The 22,544-nt window shown below is 38.1% G+C and overlaps 2 protein-coding genes across 5 annotated transcripts; one reads left to right on the top strand and one right to left on the bottom strand.

Moving 5' to 3' along the window:
- Positions 1–259: 259 nt before the first annotated feature.
- On the bottom strand, positions 260–8,662 carry LOC117499465 (serine/threonine-protein kinase ICK-like). The gene is made up of 14 exons (XM_034151860.1): positions 8,479–8,662; positions 6,541–6,794; positions 6,377–6,431; positions 5,266–5,387; positions 5,096–5,175; positions 4,870–5,002; positions 4,611–4,782; positions 3,978–4,145; positions 3,511–3,891; positions 2,670–2,878; positions 2,364–2,506; positions 1,856–1,972; positions 1,649–1,756; positions 260–1,045 (listed from the first exon to the last, which is right to left on the bottom strand). The coding sequence occupies exons 2-14, from the start codon at positions 6,639–6,641 to the stop codon at positions 894–896; spliced, it is 1,941 nt and encodes a 646-aa protein (XP_034007751.1). The 5' UTR covers positions 6,642–6,794; positions 8,479–8,662; the 3' UTR covers positions 260–893.
- Positions 8,663–8,728: 66 nt separating this feature from the next.
- On the top strand, positions 8,729–21,456 carry fbxo9 (F-box protein 9). 4 transcript variants are annotated; one of them, XM_034151881.1, is made up of 13 exons: positions 8,729–8,790; positions 15,478–15,552; positions 16,243–16,374; positions 16,481–16,538; positions 17,031–17,130; positions 17,342–17,469; positions 17,568–17,682; positions 18,736–18,854; positions 19,602–19,692; positions 19,773–19,868; positions 19,982–20,075; positions 20,340–20,494; positions 20,581–21,456. In XM_034151881.1, exons 2-13 carry the CDS (start codon positions 15,496–15,498, stop codon positions 20,687–20,689), a joined length of 1,254 nt encoding a protein of 417 aa, XP_034007772.1. In that variant the 5' UTR covers positions 8,729–8,790; positions 15,478–15,495; the 3' UTR covers positions 20,690–21,456. The 4 variants fall into 4 exon arrangements, with proteins under 4 accessions (XP_034007772.1, XP_034007773.1, XP_034007771.1 ...); XM_034151882.1 differs by having other exon boundaries at positions 8,731–8,790; positions 15,478–15,543; XM_034151880.1 differs by lacking the exon at positions 8,729–8,790 and adding an exon at positions 14,378–14,542 and having other exon boundaries at positions 15,478–15,543.
- Positions 21,457–22,544: the final 1,088 nt, after the last annotated feature.

The following is a 22,544-nucleotide window of genomic DNA, read 5'->3' as shown; positions in this document are numbered from 1 at the left end:
AATTACATGATGTGCCCACTATAGAAGACCAGAAGCAATGCATTCATGCAAGTATAGCATTAACAGTAAACTACTTCTGAGGGGTTAATCTCCATCAGATTAATACAGCTGGCCAGAATATACCCGGGCTGGAATGCTCAGCAGCTGGACATGGAAAATGGCCAGATATGTCATCTAGTACAACATATTAATTAATTAAATAAAAACATTCACTTTCATGGTACCGTGAAAAAATGCACAAGTTGGACATATGGGTTCCCAGTCAACAGTTTAATTATATTCAATAACAGGCAATTCAATAATCACACTCACTTTGGCCAAGGGGGTATAACGTGTTGTCTTGGATCATTTTAATTCAGAAATAAAACTGAATTGTACATTGTGGCAACCATTTGCATTGTTTAATTGAAAATAGAGCAAGGCATTACATTTTATTAAAAACATATAATGCACAAATAATAGTAACCTGATTGACAAGGCTACCGTCATAAAAAAACAGCAGGGAAAAAGGAAAACACACCAAACTGTACAAAGGCAAAGTAATTAGTTGCAGCCAAATACAGGTCACAGTGAAGTTTCCATACAATTATAATATGCATATTATGTATACAGGTTGGTGAACATTCAATGATACATCTGATACACAACTGAAGTTGTGACCTCTGTAGCTTTAATACAGAAATACAAAATGAAACACTGAGGAGCAAATCTGGGCCCAAACTTTGGCCGCTTGCATTTAAATATACATATAGATATTTTTACATCTCACAACATTCATAGTACACATAATGAAAAACATTAAAAGTTATTGCTGTGTAAGATGTATGTACAGACTTATATTATAAAACAACTAGGCCTACTCTTTGGAGGTGAAAGAGTTTGAAGTGAGGGCACTAGCGGTGTCCATATTTGGCAGACCAATCCGTTCGCCCGTGGATGGTTTGTGTCGGTGGGCGAGGCAGCAGACCGGGGGTGCTCTTGTTGGGTGACGGCACGTTGGTGGAGGTGTTCATCGGACTCCGGCCAGACTGCCATGTTGCATAATCTAAAACGGCATCAAAACAACAGGTTAAATCAAATGTAAAAAAAAGGCAATGTTAGGTGGCAGGGCACTGAAAACGTGACACATAGAAAGCTGAATGTAAAGGGCTGCAGGGATGATGTTGTGTAGGCCAAACTGGAAGCATCACAAAAAAGCCAAAGGGATTTTTTTTTCCATTTTTGTTTTAAATCAGAAAATATGTCTGGGGCAAGGAAAGGTTACTTACTTACTTTGTTCAACAAGAAGATCATCTTAATGACAATCTCAAACCTATAAACAAACTACACCCCGATCGCATGACTGCCAACATCACTACTACGCTTCCAACTTCATTGATTTTTAGAGCTCGCCTCTTTTACCAAAGCTTGATCTAGCTTGTGAGTTACAATATTTGAGAGTATACGAATAACCTGGCTGTAAACGCAGGCTAGCGAGAACATGAGTTTCCCAAGTTTGGTGTGATTGCGTTTAATTGTCCCTGAAAATCGATGTAGTCTTATTACGCCACTTGTGAACCTTTGTTAAGACGGGTCTTAGATGGGTTTTAGGACTCATTCCTGCAGCACTCTATAGCAGAAAGCTCTAAGTGATGAAATGTGTCCTCACTTGATGCTGTTGATTCCACTGAAGGACCCTGAGGTCCTCTGTGACCCGCAGATCCCGTGTCTTTTTTGTAAAACGATGGCATGTATCCCCCTGGGATTGTATTGGTACCTGGTATTTACAAAAAACAAAAACAGATAATTTCATTAGAACTTAGTGAAGTTGCAATGATTCCCATGCAGTAAAGTGCAGGAGGTCCTGGGACATTACCGTGAGCGCCTCTGCTCGGCAGAGTCCCTCCAAATGGAATACTGCTGTTGCCCCAAAGATGGCTTCCTGCAAAGTCTTTACTGGCATTTATGGCTACGTTCTTTTTTGTGCTAATACCTGAAAAAGACAGTAAGAGATTATCACACACATTTTACAAGAAGAATTATAAATAGAAAGAAGAAAGTGACAAACAAATTCCAATCTAGCTTTATGCTTTTTAAGGTTACCAACTCTTTTGTAGTGATATATACTGTGCACATTTGTAAAGACTGCATTTAAGATTGCTTCCTTAACAGATCTCAATCAGAATTGAATTGTAGTTTTTTTAAATCCTGCAATAATCATATATTTAATGTCACAATATTCTTTGGTTGATCTGCATTACTTTAACAGTACAATGGTACCAACGCAAAGGACTTATTTTGAATCTAACTGAAACGAGTTGGGTGTAAAGCACTTGTTGACACAGTTGATGTTTATTTGAGGGAAGTCTTTAAATATATATTACCAGGTAAATATCTTGACTGCCTCAGGTAATGTTGTTTGGCAGAAGCGGTTCTTGAAGGCTCCTGATAGGCTGAACTCTTGTTCAGGTTTAAAGGCGCATCTTCCTTTCCATTGGGTCGACTGTAATCCAAAACGTTTCCATATCTGAAACGCAGAAGGCATTAAATGAGAGAAAGGTAGTGTGTTGCCTGCTTGTCGTAATACTGATGTAAACACTTCAGCTCTCTTTTGTAGTCTTAGTTTGCACATTCGTACAGCCACTTTCTCTTATAAAAAGGTACCGCACGATGACAGATCATAGCCTCACCTGCTCAGTGAGTCCTCCCCCTGCCTCGACTGCTCTGCAGAGAAGTTTGTTTTTCCCAGAATACTTATGGATGTCAGATCCGTCTCTTCATAGTCGTCCCAGTCTTCACCCTTGTGGTGTCCCGTGCCGTGGCCCCAGCGCCGCCGCCCCCCTTTAGGCTTCACCTGATAGCTCAGTAGGTGTTCTTTTTCTGACTCCTGTCTCGTTTGCTAAAAGAACGGCATCAACCAAATGCATGAGGAGTATTTTTAAACAATTTCATTTTCAAGGGATAATAAGTTATTTAAGCCTGCTTTTGATGGAACCCATCTTTACATCATTTGAAAGTAATTAAAAAAATGTAAAGTGATGATCATCAAAGTAAAGTGATGTAGTTATAAGTAGATATCTTTAAATGATACTTAAGCATTCTAAATGTACTTTACATATGTACCTACATGTTGTTGATAAAAAATGCTTAGTGAAACACAAACATACAATCTTAAATAAGTGAATACGGCTCTATTGTTCACTCATGTAAGGATATCAACTATTAACTGGATAGAGGAAATTCACCAGCATTCATTTATTGTTGTCTGTTTTATGTTTTTTATAACGATGCACAACAAAATCCCATATCCTCCAATCCTTTTTCAGTAGATATAATCCTTAGATCAATCAGCCATTATCAGGGATGTATATGAGGTCACATTTATATGATTGCTAGCCTAAGATTTAATCTATGTTTCCATGCAACGGCTTAATATATTTATTCATCCACTTGAAAATATTAAGATGGAATGTTTGCCATCAATAGAAACAGATATATAATAAATACACACTCTTATGTTTCCAGCCTCACCTTGCTCTGGAGACTCTTGTCCACGATGTAAGGGAGATGGCTCTGTGGCGTTCCTCCGCTCTGCTCCTGCTTCAGGATGTGCTTCTGTTGCTGCTCTCGGACCAGCTCTGTGTGCCGCTGGTACGCTGCCGCCTGGGCCACCGCAGACACAGCGGAGGGCTGGATCTGCTGCAGGGGCCTGGAGGGGGAGCAGTGTTGGCTGGGGGGGGGAGGCTGGGAGGGGGGCACCGGCTTCAGCAGCAGGGGTTGCTGCTGCTGAGACTGCTGTGACTGTAAAGGGGCCTGCAGCGGCACGAGGCCTGGCTGAGGCCGGCCCTGATCCAGGATCTGCTGAGGAGTACCCAGAGCCTGGCCCACGTGGAAGTACGAGTACCTGAGAGACTGAAAGACATCCAGGTTTGAACAAAACAACGTCAGCTTTCATTCTGCATGTTGAGCTATGAAGCTATGAGGAGGTCAGACATTACCTGGGCAGAGGCTGGTCTCTTCTTGGGATCCCACTGGAGCAGGTCTGTCATCAGATGAATGGCTTCAGGGCTGGCATTTGGGATCAGAGTCTTCAGATTACTGGGAACGCACTGAGGCCAACGGAAATTCATAGCACTCGCCAAATGGAATCCCTCCGGCCAATCATTCTAGAGGGAGAAGACACAGGCCATTTGACACACCACATTTATGTAACGTGATTAAGTTATGTCAAAACAAAATCGTTTTTGTATTCACTGTTACAATAGTAGTAGTTGAATAATGACTGCACTTGGTTGTACTCTGATTTAAACCAAGATGGGGGAAATTATAATCTGGAGGATTCCGCAGGGTAGTCCAAAACGATGTCAACTTTTTATATACAATGTTTGTGTCAATGTACAAAAAAATGTATTACTACTACATAGAATTTATGTTTTTGCAAACAAAAAATTACAGCCAAAGTAAAAAGAAAGCCTCTGGTCTCAAATGTATTTATGAAATGCAGTGGAATAGCCGATGTATACTTTCTTTAAACAAAGTGTATCTCTACTGTGAGAAGGATTACTCAACAGCACTGGGTATGACAAATACAGTGCTCTATAATTCTGCTGCACACATGTGAAAGATCTTACCTTCTTTGGTGTACCCAAGACTTGGCACACTTTGAATATGGTGTCTACTTCACTGGAGCCTGGAAAAAGAGGCCTGAGGGTATAAAGCTCTGCCATGATGCAGCCGATAGCCCACTGGTCTATGGGTGAGTTGTAGGATGTGGATCTGAGGAGCACCTCTGGGGCTCTGTACCTGGTGGAAAAACAAGAGAGGGTACTCAGACTTGAGTAAATAATTTATTAAACACAGTGCGTTATATATATTCTGAGAGATACTCACCATCTGGTGGAGACATAGTCTGTGTATGGTGGTCGAGATCTAATTTCCCGGGCAAGCCCAAAGTCGGCTATTTTCACCAGCTCCGGGCCCATGCACAGAAGATTCTCCGGTTTCATGTCCCTGTGAAAAAAACCTAAAAAAAAGAAACATTGCATTACTCAAATTGTACAAAATGTCCAATTTGTCACAGGATAAATTTAGCATCAGAGTCGTAAATAACACATACCGTGTTTATGAATGAACGCAAGCCCCTGTAGTATCTGAAACATAATATTTCTCACAGCAGATTCAGGAAACAATCGAGTCCTGCAGCAAGAAGAACAATTAGAAAACTCCAGCGGTTAAAAAACTCTAAGCACACGATTAAATAATGCTACAAGTAAAATATATACACACCTGTCTTTCATGAGCTGATATAGATTCTCCTTCATGTACTCAAATATAAAGTACAAGTGATCATTTTCTCGAATGACTTCCTTGAGTTTGATCACGTTGGCATGGTTGAGTTTCTTTAAGGACTGAAAGAGAAACAGATCATGTTAGAATATGAGAAATGCAAAGGAGTAGAAATAAAAGCCATGCTGGAAAAAACACACAGGTCACTGCAGCACATTCAAAAGCACGCCCTGCAACTATGACACAAACCCTTCTTGTTAAAACATGGCTATTGTAAGAACACAATGGAGTTTGGGGGAGAAATGCTGCAAAGGTGGGATTTAAACGTACAATTTAAAAGAGGGGAAATAGAAAGCAGGGTGGAGAAATATACACCTTTCCCATGCACTGGGACGCTGTAGGTTTACCATGCTACATTTAAGTAAAGGGGAAAGAAGCTGCAATGGGATTCTGAGATTTTGATGTGACATGCTGTGATTATGATCCAATTAGCAGGACTCAAAGGACCAGCGTGTTGTACATGTTTTCTGCGTTAAGGTGGAGCTCTAGGAAAGGAGGGATGGGAGCTCAAAACACAACAATCACCTTCAACTCTTAGAGCTGGTGTGTGACTTTGAGCTGTGAGGAAATGTAGACAGTAACACAATGAAATGGTGTGAAAAAAAACAATAAAGAGTATTTGACATTTACAAAACAGACAGTAACAGGAGGGGCACCAACACAACATCATGTGGTCGCTGCATCAGAACAACTACTGTGAAATGTAATGTTTGGTATTACATTTTGATGTTCATAATGTATGTACTTAATTATAAAAGACTCAAGAGAAATACACATTTTGTGGGAGAAGGTATACAGATCACCTAAAATCAGCAGTTGTATGGTTGTTCTACTTCTCCAAAACATACATTTTAAGATAAGCTAGTAATACAGCAGAGTGTGGGGATATGTCACCCCAAAAATGTGGAGAATGGAGCTGAAACTCCACATAAGACAAGATATATTCAAGTAAAGAAAAGGGCATTTCCTTTAGGTTGGTTTTTGGGTACATTTTTTTCATAACACTTATGCTCCTTAATAGTGTGGAAAAATGTAGAAAAGATAAACTCACCTTGACTTCACGAAGGTTCATGCATTCTTCCCAGGAGTAGAATTTTCTTTTCATTCTGAAATGTATTTTTCACATTAACTCATTTATTGAAAATTACATCATATTGTATATCAGAGAAAAAAGATGCCGTTGATTGCCGACATAACATTTTTGGGGATATTCACCTCTTTATGGCAACTAGCTCTCCTGACTCCAGACTGCGGCCGAGGACGACGGAGCCGTAGGTGCCATCCCCGAGCTGTCTGATGTTGGTGTATCTATTCATTGTGCTCGTCCTGCCATAGCATCCGGGAGAAGATAATAATTGGGTGGTCAGAAGAGATGCTTTTGCCTCCTGCTGCTGAATGCAGCCAGATTTTCCTGTGACAACAGAGCAGAGCTGGAGGACTCATGGTGTCCTGGACCTGCCTCCTTCGAGCTGAAAAGGTGAGGGATGGACAACAAAAGAACAAGTTAGCTTTGTAGGCAAATGAACTAAAATGTACATGGCTCATTTTATACAAAGTAGGATGTGATGCATCCAACTGATCCTCCTTTAACGGTAAGATCAGCTGCAGTGAGCAGAGGCTGTAAAGGTGGGGGCGGGGCTTTTATACGCGAGTAGTGAAAACACTTCCGCGTAGTCTGCTCTCATGTATCCTCCCTTTCGTCTCCTCTGGAAGCCTCCTCCCTCACCCCTCCTCGACTCCTCCGTGTGCATTTCAGCAATTGGGACGTCCTTCAACATGGCGTGTCTTGATCGATTTCCGGGTCAAGTCCCGGAGGAGGGGGAGAGAGGAGTCGAGGAGGGACATTGAGATGAACCTATTGTTTCTAAATGTTTCCTAAACTTCATGTTGGTTCTTGGTTTGTAAGTATTTGCCTAAATATTTGCCGTTGATTTAGCAGTATTGCCTAATATAACATTTCTTAGTGGTGCAAATCAATTTGAAATGGACCGCCTCAATCTAAGTTACAAGGTTTATTTAACACTCTTTTTAAACCATTATAAAATATACATATCAAGAAATCCACTTTGTACCAAGAAGGCAGGTTATTAAAGAACCACAGTTTTTCTGAATTTGAATGTCCTAGTTTTTTTCTGCATGAATATTAAATAAAGGATTTTAAGCAACGATCCCAGCACTCCTGTGAGGTATAATCTATATAACTAAAATCCCCCTCCACTGAAGAAATGTGGTTTACTTGTTGTTAAATCACTTAGATGAACTTCAATGTGCATAATGACATCTGTATGTTGTCTGTTTCTTTAAAACCACCTTATGAAGAGGGAAATTGTCTCTGTGCTAACATATACAAGTTTCATATGTTTACAAGGTGATGTGGAAACTTGAGACCTCCAGTTGAGGAGTCGACTTTTCAGTAAGATAGATAGAGCTTGTCTAACAGAAGATGCAATTTCACCTAAACAAGGTCATCATACTTTTTGAATGAAAAAAAAGCTTAAACAAACACAACATGTCCATGTCAGGAATAACTTGAACTGGTAACTAACAAAAGACATTCTGTACAAAGTACAAGTGTCTCACCTTATGACATCTTTTTAAGAAATAAGGATGAAAATTGCCCAAATTTTACAATACTTATTCAAGTATTGTATCATATCAGTGCAAATGTCCTTTATCAAAGTTAATGGTAGCAGCTGGTATAGTCAGTGATGATGTTTACTGACTCACATAGATTTCTGATATAGTCAATTACATCTTCCCCAACATGTTACCATACTACCTATTTTTCTGTCAGCAAAAGTACAAACTAGCATGTGTGTTTCTTAGTTTAGCAAAGCAGAGTGAACGCTAACGCAACGGCACTTTAGCACAAAAATATGTATAAATCCGATATCATTCCCACTGTACTCATCTATAGATTTGGGCTTAATGCGTTATGTTGCATTTTGCAACTAGGCTCAGTTTTCACGACTCCTCTGTGCAGTTATTGGTAGCAAACATGGTACAAGTAACGCTATCTTATAATTGAGTTGTGGTGCTGGTGGTGGCCCAGCTGCTGACAACATTAAAATGCTAAAGGGGAGAAAACTGGCCTGTTTGCACTGAATGGGCTCATAATTCAAAACACAACGAAAAGCAGCAGACAGCACTCACCGTCCTCGCTTCAAATCGACAACAACACATAGCAGATCATTTGTAGTCGATGTTCAACAACTGTCTTAGTGGAATAATCAGCTGTCTGACAGCGTAAGAAGGCAGATAACCGCATCCAGATCCAGTCCATCCACACACAACATCAATACAATTTCATCTAGGGCCTTTCGTCACAGAACTCATCATAATCTCGCGATGCTGTAAAAATTGTTTGCGGTGTAATTTCAACAAATCACAGCTCTCCTCCGTCAACAAAGACACAACACGGGATTGAAATAAATCACTGCATCCTTCTCTCCAGCGTCCGAACCGGTAAGAACCTTTATACAGTCTATGGTCCGAACACCTTAATGTCTATGAAACAACATTTTGAATATGTAAAGGCAATTCATGTCTTTCTTCTGTTTCCCTTCTTTTAGTCCACACGCTGCCTTTATACGGGCCAGGCCTACCTCGCAGAGCTTATGTAATATTACATTACATTCAAAACAGGGATTCCCAGACTCATAAACAATCTAAAACATAGTCGGAGACTTACATGGCATAATAAATATCCTTCATAATAACATGGAAAATAATAAAAAAAACAACTGTGTACCAAAAATACTACTTTATACGAAAGATTTTTCGGCACAAAGCAAAGCCGGAAGTGACCGAGTATGTACGCTCTTGTACCGCCCTCTTCTTCTCTGATCAAATGAAAAGTGAAGGAGTCGACTCTAGTGCACAAGCAGTATTTTAATAATGGGGTTAGATTGATCCGTCATTTTTAGTTTTGGTTATTTTCATGCTTCGAATGTCCCTCTGAAATGTAGTGGTGTAAAAAACTCAAAAGTATGTGACACAGGCACAGCAGTGGGTACAATGTTGATCCTAAGTAGATAAGGTAAAATACATAACAAATAAAAAAGTTCTGATTTGAAGAATTAACTTTTTTTTTACAATAATTACTATTATAGACAGCATAGCCTACACTTAAGCACACACACACACACACACACACACACACACACACACACACACACACACGCACGCGCACACACACACACACACACACACACACTCACTTTTCTTGTTGTATAGGATCTTGTAGAGGCTGTGCGGTCAGTTAAAAAATGTTGATGCCTCATAACTTGGTTGGACAATCTAGCCAAACCAGCACGTAAAAAACGTGTCTGCTTTTAAATGAGCTACATTGCTGGTGGACATTCTGTGTGGGGCTGTGCTGATAATTATGGAGGACGGAACATGACTTAAGTATAAATAAATAAATGTGTAAATAAATGTATGAAGAAATACAGGAATAAATAAATAAATACGTAAAGAAATAAATAAATACAGGAATAAATAAATGACGAAATAAATAAATGTTGAAATAAATACACAAATAAATAAATAAAATAATAAATAAATGCATAAATAAATATGGAAATAAATACACCAATGTATAAATAAATAAATAAAAGTCGAAAAGAAAACAGAACACACGTTATTATATATCTTTCATATATTTCTACATTTACGCGACATCAGTGGTGTTTTTATATGTACAAAAGTGGTGGGGCACAAAAAACGTAGATGTCTATATAAGCTTCTGCAGTGACGTGCAGTGAAGTTCATGGCTGGTGAGGCACTGGCACTGACTCTTCAGGTTTACAAATATTATATTTTGACCTAAACCAAAATATAATATTATTTTCAAAAGCTTTTTTTGTCTGATGCTTCGATTAATTTTAAACAGACAGTTCAACAAAAGGATACCCAAAAAATATAATTTTATCATTTAAATATTGAATTGTTCTCTCTTAGTAAGATTCCATTTTCAATAAAATTGCGGTCTTACCTTGACTTGAAGATGAAGTCCATTTGCCTATCCTTCTGGACAAAAATCTCTATTACTTTTTTGTAAAAGTCCTCCTTATCTTCTTGTAGTTTCAAAAGTCTATCATAAATCTAATCGATAGATTTATGATTCAAAAATTATAAAAGTAGGGTAGACATGTGGATATTATCCGGCTGAACAAAACGTGAATTTATCTAACAGGTACGTTTCCCACAGATCTTATTTCGAGCTATTTTCTAAAATCCTATGGAGAAATCTCATTGCTTTTTTGTCGAGAGAAGCCATGAGCAGCTTACTTCCGGGTTTTAGGACGCGTCACTGCAGCTCTCTCGTCTCCTCTTCACACACCACACTTTTCGCGGCACACGTACTTACAGCCAATCAGCTCTGAATTATGTGAGATGACGTATGGTGGGGATGGCAGCTCAGTGCCCCTATGGTCATTATTTTTTTGCCACACACATTAAATAGGAAAATACTCTGAGCATGCGCAGTGTAGTTTTTACAGTCACCGTCCACTTAGACAGTGAGAGGGAGGGGCATGATCAGGTTTTGTCCCACATGGCTCTAAACAGCTCAATAGGCACACACTGTAGACACTAATTAGAAGAACACAGACTAAAACAGCAATGTACAGACGAATCAGATGATTAAACATGATCTTAAAATATATATTTTTATATTTTTTTGCATTTTTTGTAATCATTATTTGTAATACTTTCTGCTGACACTAGGTGGGGCTGTGCCCCACCTGCCCCTAATGACCAGTCGCCACTGCGCGACATACATTTATTTATTTATGTGTCCGTATGCTAATGAGGTGGGCGGTCCTAACCTCAGTCTGAAGCAGGATTCGCCAATTGTTGGAGCCAGGCAGAAGCAAGAGATTCGTGGCAAGTCACATCTGTTCATTCTGTGTACAGTGTACACCCACGGCAACTCGCTAATAATGGCTTCTTTATAACCCATAAATAATCCTTACAACTGTGGATAAACCATGGATGTATAAAGATAAGGGCTAAACAGTAAAGCTCCTGCATTCGAATCAGCGCGGTTAGCCAGGCGTTAGTATAGCCCTCTGCCAGAAATGATCACACACTCCTGTAACCAATCCTGCTTCAGACTGAGGTTAGGACCGCCCACCTCATTAGCATACGGACACATAAATAAAGAAATAAATGTATGTCGAGTAAATGTAGAAATATATGAAAGATATATAATAACGTGTGTTCTGTTTTATTTATTTATACATTGGTGTATTTATTTCCATATTTATTTATTCTTTTATTTATTTATTTGTGTATTTATTTCAACATTTATTTATTTCTGTATTTATTTCGTCATTTATTTATTCCTGTATTTATTTATTCCTGTACTTATTTACGTATTTATTTATTTATTCCTGTATTTCTTCATACATTTATTTACACATTTATTTATTTATTTATTTATACTTAAGTCATGTTCCGTCCTCCATAGCTAATGCTGTCTCAAAAGCGTTTGTATCGCAGAGATTTTGACACATACTCAGGTGAAGTCAAACAGGCTGTACTTTCCTTTATTACAGCTGACTGTTCTTTAGATAATTGCAATTGAAGGTCAACGTTTAAAATGGTTAACAAATAGGGGGAATACATATCTTTAGTGAAAATAAGATTTATAAAGCACAAACGTAAACAGCCACTGCTGAGCATGATATGGAGCTACTACACCTGGAGCTGCTACATACTGAGGTAGGCCTTGATTATTGAGTGTTAAATATGATGCAGAACTGTGTAACACTGACATTGGTTACCAATCAGATTCAGGGACCAGGAAGCCCATTGCAAATGTAGCAATTGTATAGCTTTCTTCAATTAAAGGTGGGGTAGGTAAGTTTGAGAAACCGGCTCGAGATACACTTTTTGTTATATTCCATGGAATGCTCTTAATATCCCGATAGCAATGAATATCTTAAGTGCTTTGACAAAAAATCCATAAAAAAAATGTCATCTGTGGAAGCCGTAGTACTGTAAAAAGCACGACCAATCATTTTAGCCGGCCCGGCTAAAATAACTGGATGGCCTACCTGCCTGTCAGCCTTCCATCTGTGCACAAATTTATCTTGTGCCCTCATTGGTCATGTGCGCGTTCGTGTGTGTTGGAGGAGGGGCTCTGTAAGGAAGTGGCAGATTTTTTCCGGCTGTGTATTTTCAAATTCTTGCGCACTCGAGCTGGTTTCTCCAAAATTACCTACCCCACCTTTAAGTATTCATATCAATTAAACATTAATTGAATATAAAAAAGTTAAATGTATCAAATGCTGTCAGTATTGAGATACTGGTCACACATTTTGAAAACAGCAACACTTGGCCAGTGTCATAGGTCTATTTGTGGACACTTCACCCATATTTGGTCAACTCAGAACATATAGATACAGATTTATGGATTAACACCTGTCAAATGAATGGTGTATTACTACAACTAGACCACTAAAATGCTTCTGGGTCAGAAATGGGAAATCAACAATGTTGTTATTGCTACTTTCATTATGGGTTGTTATTCAATGCATTTCACAGAATGTTTAGTATATATCATTTAAGGTATTTTAGTTAGAACTGAAACAGTTGTCTGATTGACAAGTAAATGATTAGAAAGAATATTTTTTCAACAATCTTGGCAACCAATATATTTTGTCATGCACCAATGACAAAAAATAACTTGTTTCTGGTTGTTACGATTTTAGCTTTTACTACTTCCAGTCTGTTTTATAGTTGTGTAGCAATTTCTGGCAACTTTTGGCGATATCATTTTGCAGACCAAACAACAGATGAAACCACAATAGATTAATCCATACTGCTAATGCAGCCCTACTTTTTAAACCATACTTGAAATTATTATGATACTAATAAGAACATATTCATCAGCATTACAAATATAAACTCATAGGAACATTCAGGGATTGTCCCTTCAGGTTATATAAAGGTTTTGCAGAATTACAAATCTGGGAATGTTCCTATAGAACTGATGCTTAGGCGAGCATTCCAGGATTGTTTTTTAGAGGTAACAAACATTTTTTGTGATGGTTCCAGGGCTTCTGCCCGGGCGTGTTTGTTTGCGATGCGATATACTTTATTGTCCCCTTAAGGGAAATTGTTCTGGAATCCGTACTGAGAAGATAGATATACAGCTAAGTAAAAAAGACATTAACATATTCACACATGACTACCAGGGTGGAATTGCCAAGTTCATTTACTCAAGTGCTGTACTTAAAGGTCCTTTAAGCTACAATTAATTGAAATATATTATGCTTAAATGGCCTATTCTGCAAAAGGAGTACATTTTGATGCTAATACTTTTTTCTTTACTGAAGTACAATTTTGAATGCATGACTTTTACTTCTAACTGAGTATTTTTACACTGTAGTATTGCTACATTGTAATATTGCATCTCTGGTGACTTATCTAAATATACACAGTTTGCACATACAAACACACAACAAATGGCAATCAATTGCACAACCCTCAGGGCCAACTTTTACATATATATTTTACGTAACATGTGAGTGTTGAGAAGCATTGCCTGTGTGTTTCTAAATATCTCATTTAGTGGTATGTTTCTCTGTTCTCAGAGCTGGAGCAATACAATTATTTAAAACGGTATTTATATTTATTTAATATCAGAATCAGAATCCGTTTTATTTTCAAGTAGGTTTACACAAGGAATTTGCTTTGGTATAAGAGGTGCATACAGAGGCACAGAAAGAAGAATACTTAGCAAAATAAAGAAATAGTACTATTATAAAAGCTATTTAAAAAAATATTTTAAGACTATTGTAAGAAATGAAAAATAAACACAATATTTACACAAAAGATAATTATGTGGTGAAACTGGGTGCAGTCAAATATAATAAAATATGACAATACTATACTATATGTGGAGAGTTATGCTAATTCATAAAGCGGTAGCGTGGAGCAGAAATGTGCAACTTTATGTATAATTAGATTTGTTGTTGATGTTTATTACACCATTGTAGCAGGTCAACCTGCTCCTCTTTTCTAACTTCGCCACACTGTCTGACTTCCTGTCACTGAGCTCCGGGCCACCCAGCAGAATGGCTGCGTTCCTGCGAGCTCGTAAATATGTTCGTTGTGTTATCCGTTTCTCCGACCGTGACCTGTAAACGCTACTGTTGAAAACGTGTGACGGGAAACGAGGATAGCTACTATATAAGCCGCCATGGTGGGTCACCATGCTTTAAACTGTTGTTGTTATTATTATTCAGGAAGAAATGTGTTAGCCAGCTAGCCAGCTAACGTGGCTAACGTCACCTTGCTGGAGAAGTTGCTGCGACGTGTCTCTAATGGGGTTCACTTGTTACTAAACATTTTGTTGACCAGATTTGAACTTATAGTACTTCATAAATCAACGATAAACGTGCATGAGATTGCATTGAGACACATGGATTAATTTCGTGTATCGTCTGTTTAGGTAACGTTAGCATTAACCAACATGGGGGTGTGTGCTGTTGTTTTTAATGAGATTAGGTGTTTACCTTCAGTTGCCTTCAAATTCTTTGCACAAGTTTCCGACTGCAGATGCAGTTTTTTTCACATGCTGATTATTATGCATGCTTTCTTGTCTTTGCATTATTTCCCTCAACTAACACTGCATGTGTTTTTGATATAAATGACAACGTTTGTAAAAGTACGACTGTGCAGAAAAAGTGACTAACATTACAACAAAAATATGCAAAAGGTAACAATAAACAATGTTTGATAAAGAAATAAACATCAAATGTGTCTTTATAAAGAATCAAATCAAATTGTGCAACAGTAGCAAACATATCCTGTTCGTAGTATGTATGTTGTTCCTTTATAAACTGGGTATAACCAGAAGGTCTAAATGCTTAAATGTAACAATTAAGCATGTACAATGCCAAAGTAGGGATTGAAAAACAAGCACTGATTCGTAAGCTCTTGTTTTGTTGACAAACGTTATATTTTGCCCATTCCTTTAATTTGTAGAGGACTGGTAAACATCAGAGGGCGAGGCAAAACACCTGGGTGGACTGAAGTCATCTGGGAAAAAAGTTATTTACAACCACCAGTAGGGAGGTTAGCCTGGTAGCTCCTGGGATGAACTTTAAATAATATTTCCCTTTTTTTCTTGTGCAGGCTGAAGAAAATACTGATATGAGCAGCATGATCGAGGATGAAGATTCAGATGATCCAAATATTCAGGTGAGAAATGTATGAGCAAAGTAATGTAATTATTATTTAAGTACAAGAAGAAACCATTATTTTTTTGTGACCAACTTTATATATGAACATATATGAACATATATATGTGTATATATATATATATATATATATATATATATATATATATATATATGCACACATACAGACGCAAATGATTTAAACGATAATACAGAAAGAAAGAGAAAAAACAAAGGAAAAAGATAGGGATTCCCTTGCCCACGACAATAGTCCTATGCATATGGGGCGTGGAATCATCCTTAGTTGACAGCATTTCCTGGTTGACAGGTAATATTTGTGTATAATTTCATACTGGCAATTGTGGTTATGTGATGTTAGAGAGATGTTATTCCATAATCTTTTACAATAAATAGCCTGTGTGTAGTAATAAACCTTTATTTTTTAAATAAAGAATCCGGAAGGTGATTTGTGATTTTTTTTTTTTCTCAAATAAGTGAAGAGAGAATATCTAACTTTTTAATTACAGCAGCCATGTACAAGCTAAATGTACACTTTTTCACATGGTTCCTGAATCTTTTTTTTATTATATGTGTTTTATGCTCTTAATGTCTTTCATTTTTGTAAAGCACTTTGAATTGCCTTGTGTTGAAAAGTGCTTTATAAATAAACGTGTCTTGTCTAGCTTTAATACCACTTAATACCTTTGTTATTGAATTGCAGACGGAGCTGACTGCTTTCAGAGCTCAATGGATGTCTGAACTCAAAACGAGCTCTGGAGCAGGTGGATGGAGTGGCCGACAGCTGCGAGCGCAAGGTCTGAAGAGGACACAAGATATCGCCCGTGAGGAGAAAGTAAGTGTTATTGGGATTTCTCCAGGTCATACACTTAGATGTCTTGCAAAGTGCTTTCACTGGAAGGTGCTCTGCTGCTGAATGACTGACGTTTCCCCCCCCTCAGGCCACAGAGCTGTTCCTGAGAGCGGTTCAGGAAGAGCAGAAAGGAGCCGTCTATGTGGGTACGTGTGAAGGATGTGTGGTGATCAGAATGACCCGTGAAAGGGTGAAATGTAAGGTGTATCACCATAAGAAATAATTATTCAGGAACTAATGAAAATGGCACAATGAATTCACAAACTAACTTTATCTAGGCCCTTTTTGTTTTTTGTTTGATGTATATATGTCACACTGTAGGACTGCGGGAAACGATATTTCGAGATTTCTGGATGTACAACATGTAGAATTCTTGACAATAAAACTGACTTTGACTTTGAACTTCTGAAAAATGCTAGTCAGATCTTATTTAAATAATACATGCAGTTATAACCGTCAAATATCATCTTAAAAGAAACAAGGGAAGGCTTTGAACAGTTCATATGTAATAACTACTACCTTTAACAGTTTGAGTTTGTCCACACAAATAGTTTTATATTTTATTTATGACATTTTTTAAATTGATGTCTTTACATTTTGATGTTGTTGTAACTTTTGATGTCTTTCTTTACTTGCAGCTATCAAGTTCTACCGCATGGCTATGCAGCTAGTGCCTGACATTGAGTTCAGAATCAACTACAGCCGCCCCCCCGATGCAGACCAGGCTGGAGGGAAATAGTAAGCAGCTTTTTATTTTTGGAAATTACTAAATCTAAATCTGCAATGTTTAAACATCCTGTAATTTTTTATTATTAGCTAAAACTTTTAAACTTAAGTATGGGAATTAACCTCGAATACATTTCATTATCAAAGAGCTGTTGTGCTACACTAAAAGTGCTTGTTGCATTGTTTTTAAATGATGTAAACTGTACTTTTCTTTTAATTGCAGCAGGGAGGACAGTGTTGATGGTGAGATCGAGGATCTACTCTCATATTTTGAGCAGGATCTTAATCTGGACTGTTCCCTTCCAAAGATCTGCACTCCTCAGTTGGATTTCACTCAGATGCACATCTCAGGTACCAAACACATTTTCATTTAGATTGTAGACATGTCTAAAACCAATTATAGACTTATATATTTTAACATATTTGTCTCGTGATTTATTTGACTGCAGAATTGCCTCGGGAAATCCTAATGTACATTTTCCGTTGGGTTGTGTCGAGCGAACTGGACATGCGAGCCCTGCAGCAGCTCTCCTTGGTTTGCCGGGGGTTTTACATTTGTGCAAGGTGAGCCCCTCTGTTATTACAGATATGATGTGTGACAATTTGCCTCTCAACATTCCTGATGTTGGAACGGGCAACTGGGGACTTTACATTTTGAATGCACAAAATATGTAATTATGAAAAGACAGTTATATGTGACCTGCTCTATCGAAATCAGTCGCATTGACCCGAAGACACATTTTGAGTTGTATACACTGTTGGAAAGAGGAGATTCCTAGCTTTCTAATGATATCAGGATTGTTTTTGTACTCCAAATATTAAGCAAAATATGTCACATTATATAATGACTGTCACCGAGTCATCATTTTGAGAAAAAGGCCTTCAAAGTTTCCTCTTCTCTGGAATCCATCGATCTGATTGATTATTAGCGGAGCAAATGATCAAAATAGTCCGGAGGGAAAATATTTCCGTTTGGATTACTGGTCTGGGGGAAGCTCGCGAGTGTGTGTGTTTGTGTATTTTTGCGTTTGTGTATATTGTGTTTGTTTCCCGGGGAAAACACTCACGAGAAACACCGGCTGTTGTTATGGCTGCTGTGACGTTAAGTTACTCCGTTCTCCGCTTGTAATTATGCCGTTACAAGCTTCAAAGTTGTATTTATCATCTAAATTTGCCGAAACAAGTTTAATATTCTGAAAGCCAAGACTTTGTTTAATTGAAATCAGATGAATACAAACTGTAACGGACCCTGCCGTGTTATCTATGATTACTATACGCCTTACATTCATAATGTCAGCCGGAGGGAGGGGGGGGCGGCGCTGCGGAAGAGCAGATTGCGAGTGAGAGGTGCCTGTCATCTTCCCTTTACAAGCTTCACAAATGTATTTATCGTGTGATTTTGGAAATAAAAGTTTCATAATCTGAAAGCCAAGACTTTGTTTATTTAAAATCAAACAAAACACCCGAACCCCGAAAAAATAGTTTTTTACGCAAATCCACGTTTATTTTGAAATGAGCCGTTGCGACTTCCGACTGATTTCGATAGAGCGGGTCACATATATGCAGGGTTTTAGGTTTACTCTCGCTTATTATTTTGACTTTTTATTTTTTCTGCAGGGACCCTGAGATTTGGCACTCCGCCTGTTCAAGAGTGTGGGGAAGGAACTGCACTAAAATTGCACCTTTCAAATCCTGGAGGGAGATGTTTCTGCAAAGGCCTCGTGTGCGTTTCGATGGTAATCAAATGCTTTATCGGTCACTTATTTTGGATTCTGTGTCTTAGTTTACAGTATGATACCGTTACTGATATGTTATATTTCCAAACCCATGTCAGCCCTATAAAATAACAGTTTAAATAATAACATATATAAATAAATAAATAAAACAACAGTTGTTTTGTTACAATATTTTGAACAATTTTGAGACATGCATGCTCCTAACAATATGTAGTGTGAAATTGCTGATCAGTTTTTTGGCTTTGCAGTAAACAGCGCAACTAAGAAACAGGTCTTGGGGTTTTATTATTCTCCACAACAATGATTCATTTATGATAAAAAAATATTGGTGCAAGCCTTATGATAATCTTTGTATGCATTATACCGTCAAAATCAATGTCTCAAAATATTGCTAATGCAAACAATATTACAGCATTCTTGACTCTTCTATTATCACTACTTGGACTGTGAGCCGTAGGGTCGCAGGTTAAAGTCCCCGAACAGACCTAAATATGGAGTGTGGACTACTACTTGGAGAGGTGTGCCGTGTTGCCCTTGAGCAAGGCACCGGACACCATCCCCACTCCCCATTGTTCCCTTTACAATAGCTGCCCATAGCTCTTAGTACTAAGATGGGTTAAAAGCAGAGACCAAATTCACTGTGTGTGCTGTGTGCTATGTGTGACAAATATAGAGGGTTCATCCTCCAATTCTATATTTGTTTCTATTTACTTGATGTTAAGCTTTCCATGCATTTTACTTTCACAGGTGTTTACATCAGCAAGACATCATACATACGTCAAGGAGAGGCATCACTGGATGGATTTTACAGGGCTTGGCATCACATTGAGTACTACAGGTAAATTGTTGACTTCAAACATTATCTTTGATTGTGAGTTGTATAAGTATACAGGCTAAAAGCTGAAATTGTTATATCAGGTACCTGCGCTTCTTCTCTGATGGCCACGTAGTCATGGTGACCTCCCCTGACGACCCTCTGAGCGTTGTTCCTCGTCTGCGCACTAAGAACGTCAGGTACACCTTTCCCTTTTTCTGCTAACTCAGCTAGAACGATTTCAATAAATAGTCATTTAACAGACTGAGTGGCAGTACTTTTCACAATTGTTACATTTTGTTTGATTTGACAGAATGGAGTCTGTTCTGCACGGTCATTACCGTCTGTCACAGGAGACGGACAATCAAACCAAAGTTTTTGCTGTTGTCTGCAAGAAGAAGGAGGAGGTGAGAATAACCTGGGGGGGGTTTTGGGGTAACATAAGGATGTATATGAAAGAAAAAGACCGTGTTCACTGTACATCATTTAAAGCTCTGATCAGATAAAGAAACTGAGATTCAAATATGAGCTGTTGCACCACTCATTCCTTAATTAGTAGAGTCAAAGTAACACATTACTGAGACACATGAATTGACCATTTTCAAAAATAAATGAAAACAGTTAACCTCTCAGTTCATGGCTCAGCTTGTAAACTGTTATTTGTTTTACAGAAAGCAACCGAGTTTCTGAAGAATCGGTTCTGCAGGCGGAACCAGTCTCCGGAGGTTGAACACAACTTCCACGTTGGACTGCATCTGTCCTCTGGGGGGCGTCAGAGTCTCAGTAAGCTGTCGTGGATCCATCACTCCTGCCACATCACTTACAAGTAAGAGATACAAGTTGTAACAGTAGTTAAGATGTGTTTTATCCTCCATTTGTTTTCAAAATTGACATTATTTCTTTTTTTTCTAGGCTGAGTGGGGAAACGGTTATCACTGCGTTCGACCTGGACAGCATGTACCAGCCCTTCATCTTTGCACGTGTGAAGAGCTACACTGCTTTCTCCATTCAGCCTCTTTAAGCAGCCTGGAGACCTGCACACAATACCAGCAAGACAACAGCAAAAGTTCCTCTACCATTATCACAGAATGCATTCTCCTCAGCTTGGTTAATTTGTGCTGCAGCTTGAATATGATGTTATATAATCGAACATTCATGTTACTTATGAGATCACTTTTTGTTGATGGTTTACAAAATAGAATACTACTTATTTTCTGATTTCAGAAACTATAATAATGTGCTGAGAGCTAAAATAATTAGCAACCTTTCCCACCTGTTCCAAGCATTGAATGTTTATACTGTGTTTCATGGTTCACCTTCTCCCTAAAATAAAAAGTGGTGAAAATGTAAAGAATTACGTGTATTGTCAAGTACTACATTGAAGGAAATTGGTTAAATCTTAAAAAAACTAAAATATCAGACACTCGGTTGTGATATAAAACCAGGCCTTTATGTATCCAATATAGGAATAGAGGAACAATGTTACATCATAGAAAAAAATATGGAGATCCTATTACACAACCTCAGTGAAAAGGCATTGCAAATGTGATTTCAGACTTCTACAGTTCATCATTTGTCTTGCTGAGGACAGGCATTATCCACGTATTCCATTCTCTGAGAAACAAACACAGATTGATCAAACAGGATTTGCAGAGGGAATAAAATAATGAATGTGAAAGTTGTATTGGATTATGCTAAATTATTTGTGGCTGGTTGACCTGACCTTAGTTGGATTTTCAACAAAGGAACTCTCCAGTAATAACTCAATAAAAATGGCAAGACAATTTATTTCTGTTTAGCTCAACTTCAAACCAATGCAGCATTGTATTACTACTCTGGACAGGACATATGTACAATGTTTTGGGATTTAAGTCAATCTTCTATTTTATATAAAAATCTTATCACAACGCAGCTTATTGAGAGCCTCGGTCGGTCCAAATGTAACAAAATATGCCTACCAGCACGACTGAAACATACCACTCTACATCTCGTCTGGTTAAGCTGTGTAAGAGTAAAATAGGACAAAGTGGTTTTACAGTACATGGGGTTATGTGCCAGACTATTTGTTGGTCGGGTGCAGTTACTTCCTGGAGTCTCGAGTGGTTGCCTTTTCTTACCCTGGCTTTTGAATTTCACAGTTTTGATGTTGATTCACACTTAAAGGCTGATGTAGACAATTTGTCCAATACATCATTAAACTGACACATTCTTACCATAGTGCATCTTTCAAGGGATATCTTTGAGACTATCAACCCGCTGTTTGTATCGTGGCTGGCCAGAAGACATGCTATCAAAGCTCACAAACTGTCGCTCTGTCCTTAATGAAAATGTGAGCTGTGTGTGAAACACCAGAGCGACAAGTCTGCATGGTCCAGAGGTGGATCAAGTGAGTGATAGCCATAGTGGAGTAAAGGTTAAACATGTTTTAAAGCTTTAGAAGTTTGTTTTATACTAAAATTACATTTAGAACACATCTATCGTCCTCTTTTTTTCACTTTCTACAAGAAACCATAATATCTGTATTATTCCCATTGTAAATACTCAACTTTACAAATAAAGAAGAAAATAATCTGATTTAAAAACCCAAAGACATATTTTTTCCTGTGCATCATTTTATTTTATGTAAATTATAGTTGCAGTAGTACCATACACACAATAGGTTAAATTCAACCGAAATATGCTATGGTTTATCATTTTGGAGTATGCTACCTTTCAATTCTTTAAAGGTCCCATGTCATGGCCATTTCTACTGATCATATTTCCATTGTTGAGGTCTACTAGAATAGATTTAAATTGTGCAATTTTCCAAAATCACATTGGTTTCTCATACAGCATCTCTGTATAGTATGTGTATTCACCAGGTATTCACTCTCTGT

Source organism: Trematomus bernacchii, unplaced genomic scaffold, assembly GCF_902827165.1.
Source record: "Trematomus bernacchii unplaced genomic scaffold, fTreBer1.1, whole genome shotgun sequence".
Taxonomy (NCBI): Eukaryota; Metazoa; Chordata; class Actinopteri; order Perciformes; family Nototheniidae; genus Trematomus; species Trematomus bernacchii.
This window is presented reverse-complemented; position numbering and strand designations above follow the sequence as displayed.

Excerpts from the sequence above, each read along its gene's own strand:
- LOC117499465 (XM_034151860.1), bottom strand. The coding sequence starts at position 6,641 with ATGAATAGATACACCAACATCAGACAGCTCGGGGATGGCACCTACGGC. Across the intron at positions 4,783-4,869 it reads GACTATGTCTCCACCAGATG|GTACAGAGCCCCAGAGGTGC; the intron begins GTGAGTATCTCT and ends TTTTTCCACCAG. Across the intron at positions 1,973-2,363 it reads GCAGTCAAGATATTTACCTG|GTATTAGCACAAAAAAGAAC; the intron begins GTAATATATATT and ends TGTCTTTTTCAG.
- fbxo9 (XM_034151879.1), top strand. Across the intron at positions 16,539-17,030 it reads GAAAGGAGCCGTCTATGTGG|CTATCAAGTTCTACCGCATG; the intron begins GTACGTGTGAAG and ends CTTTACTTGCAG. Across the intron at positions 17,131-17,341 it reads GACCAGGCTGGAGGGAAATA|CAGGGAGGACAGTGTTGATG; the intron begins GTAAGCAGCTTT and ends TTTTAATTGCAG.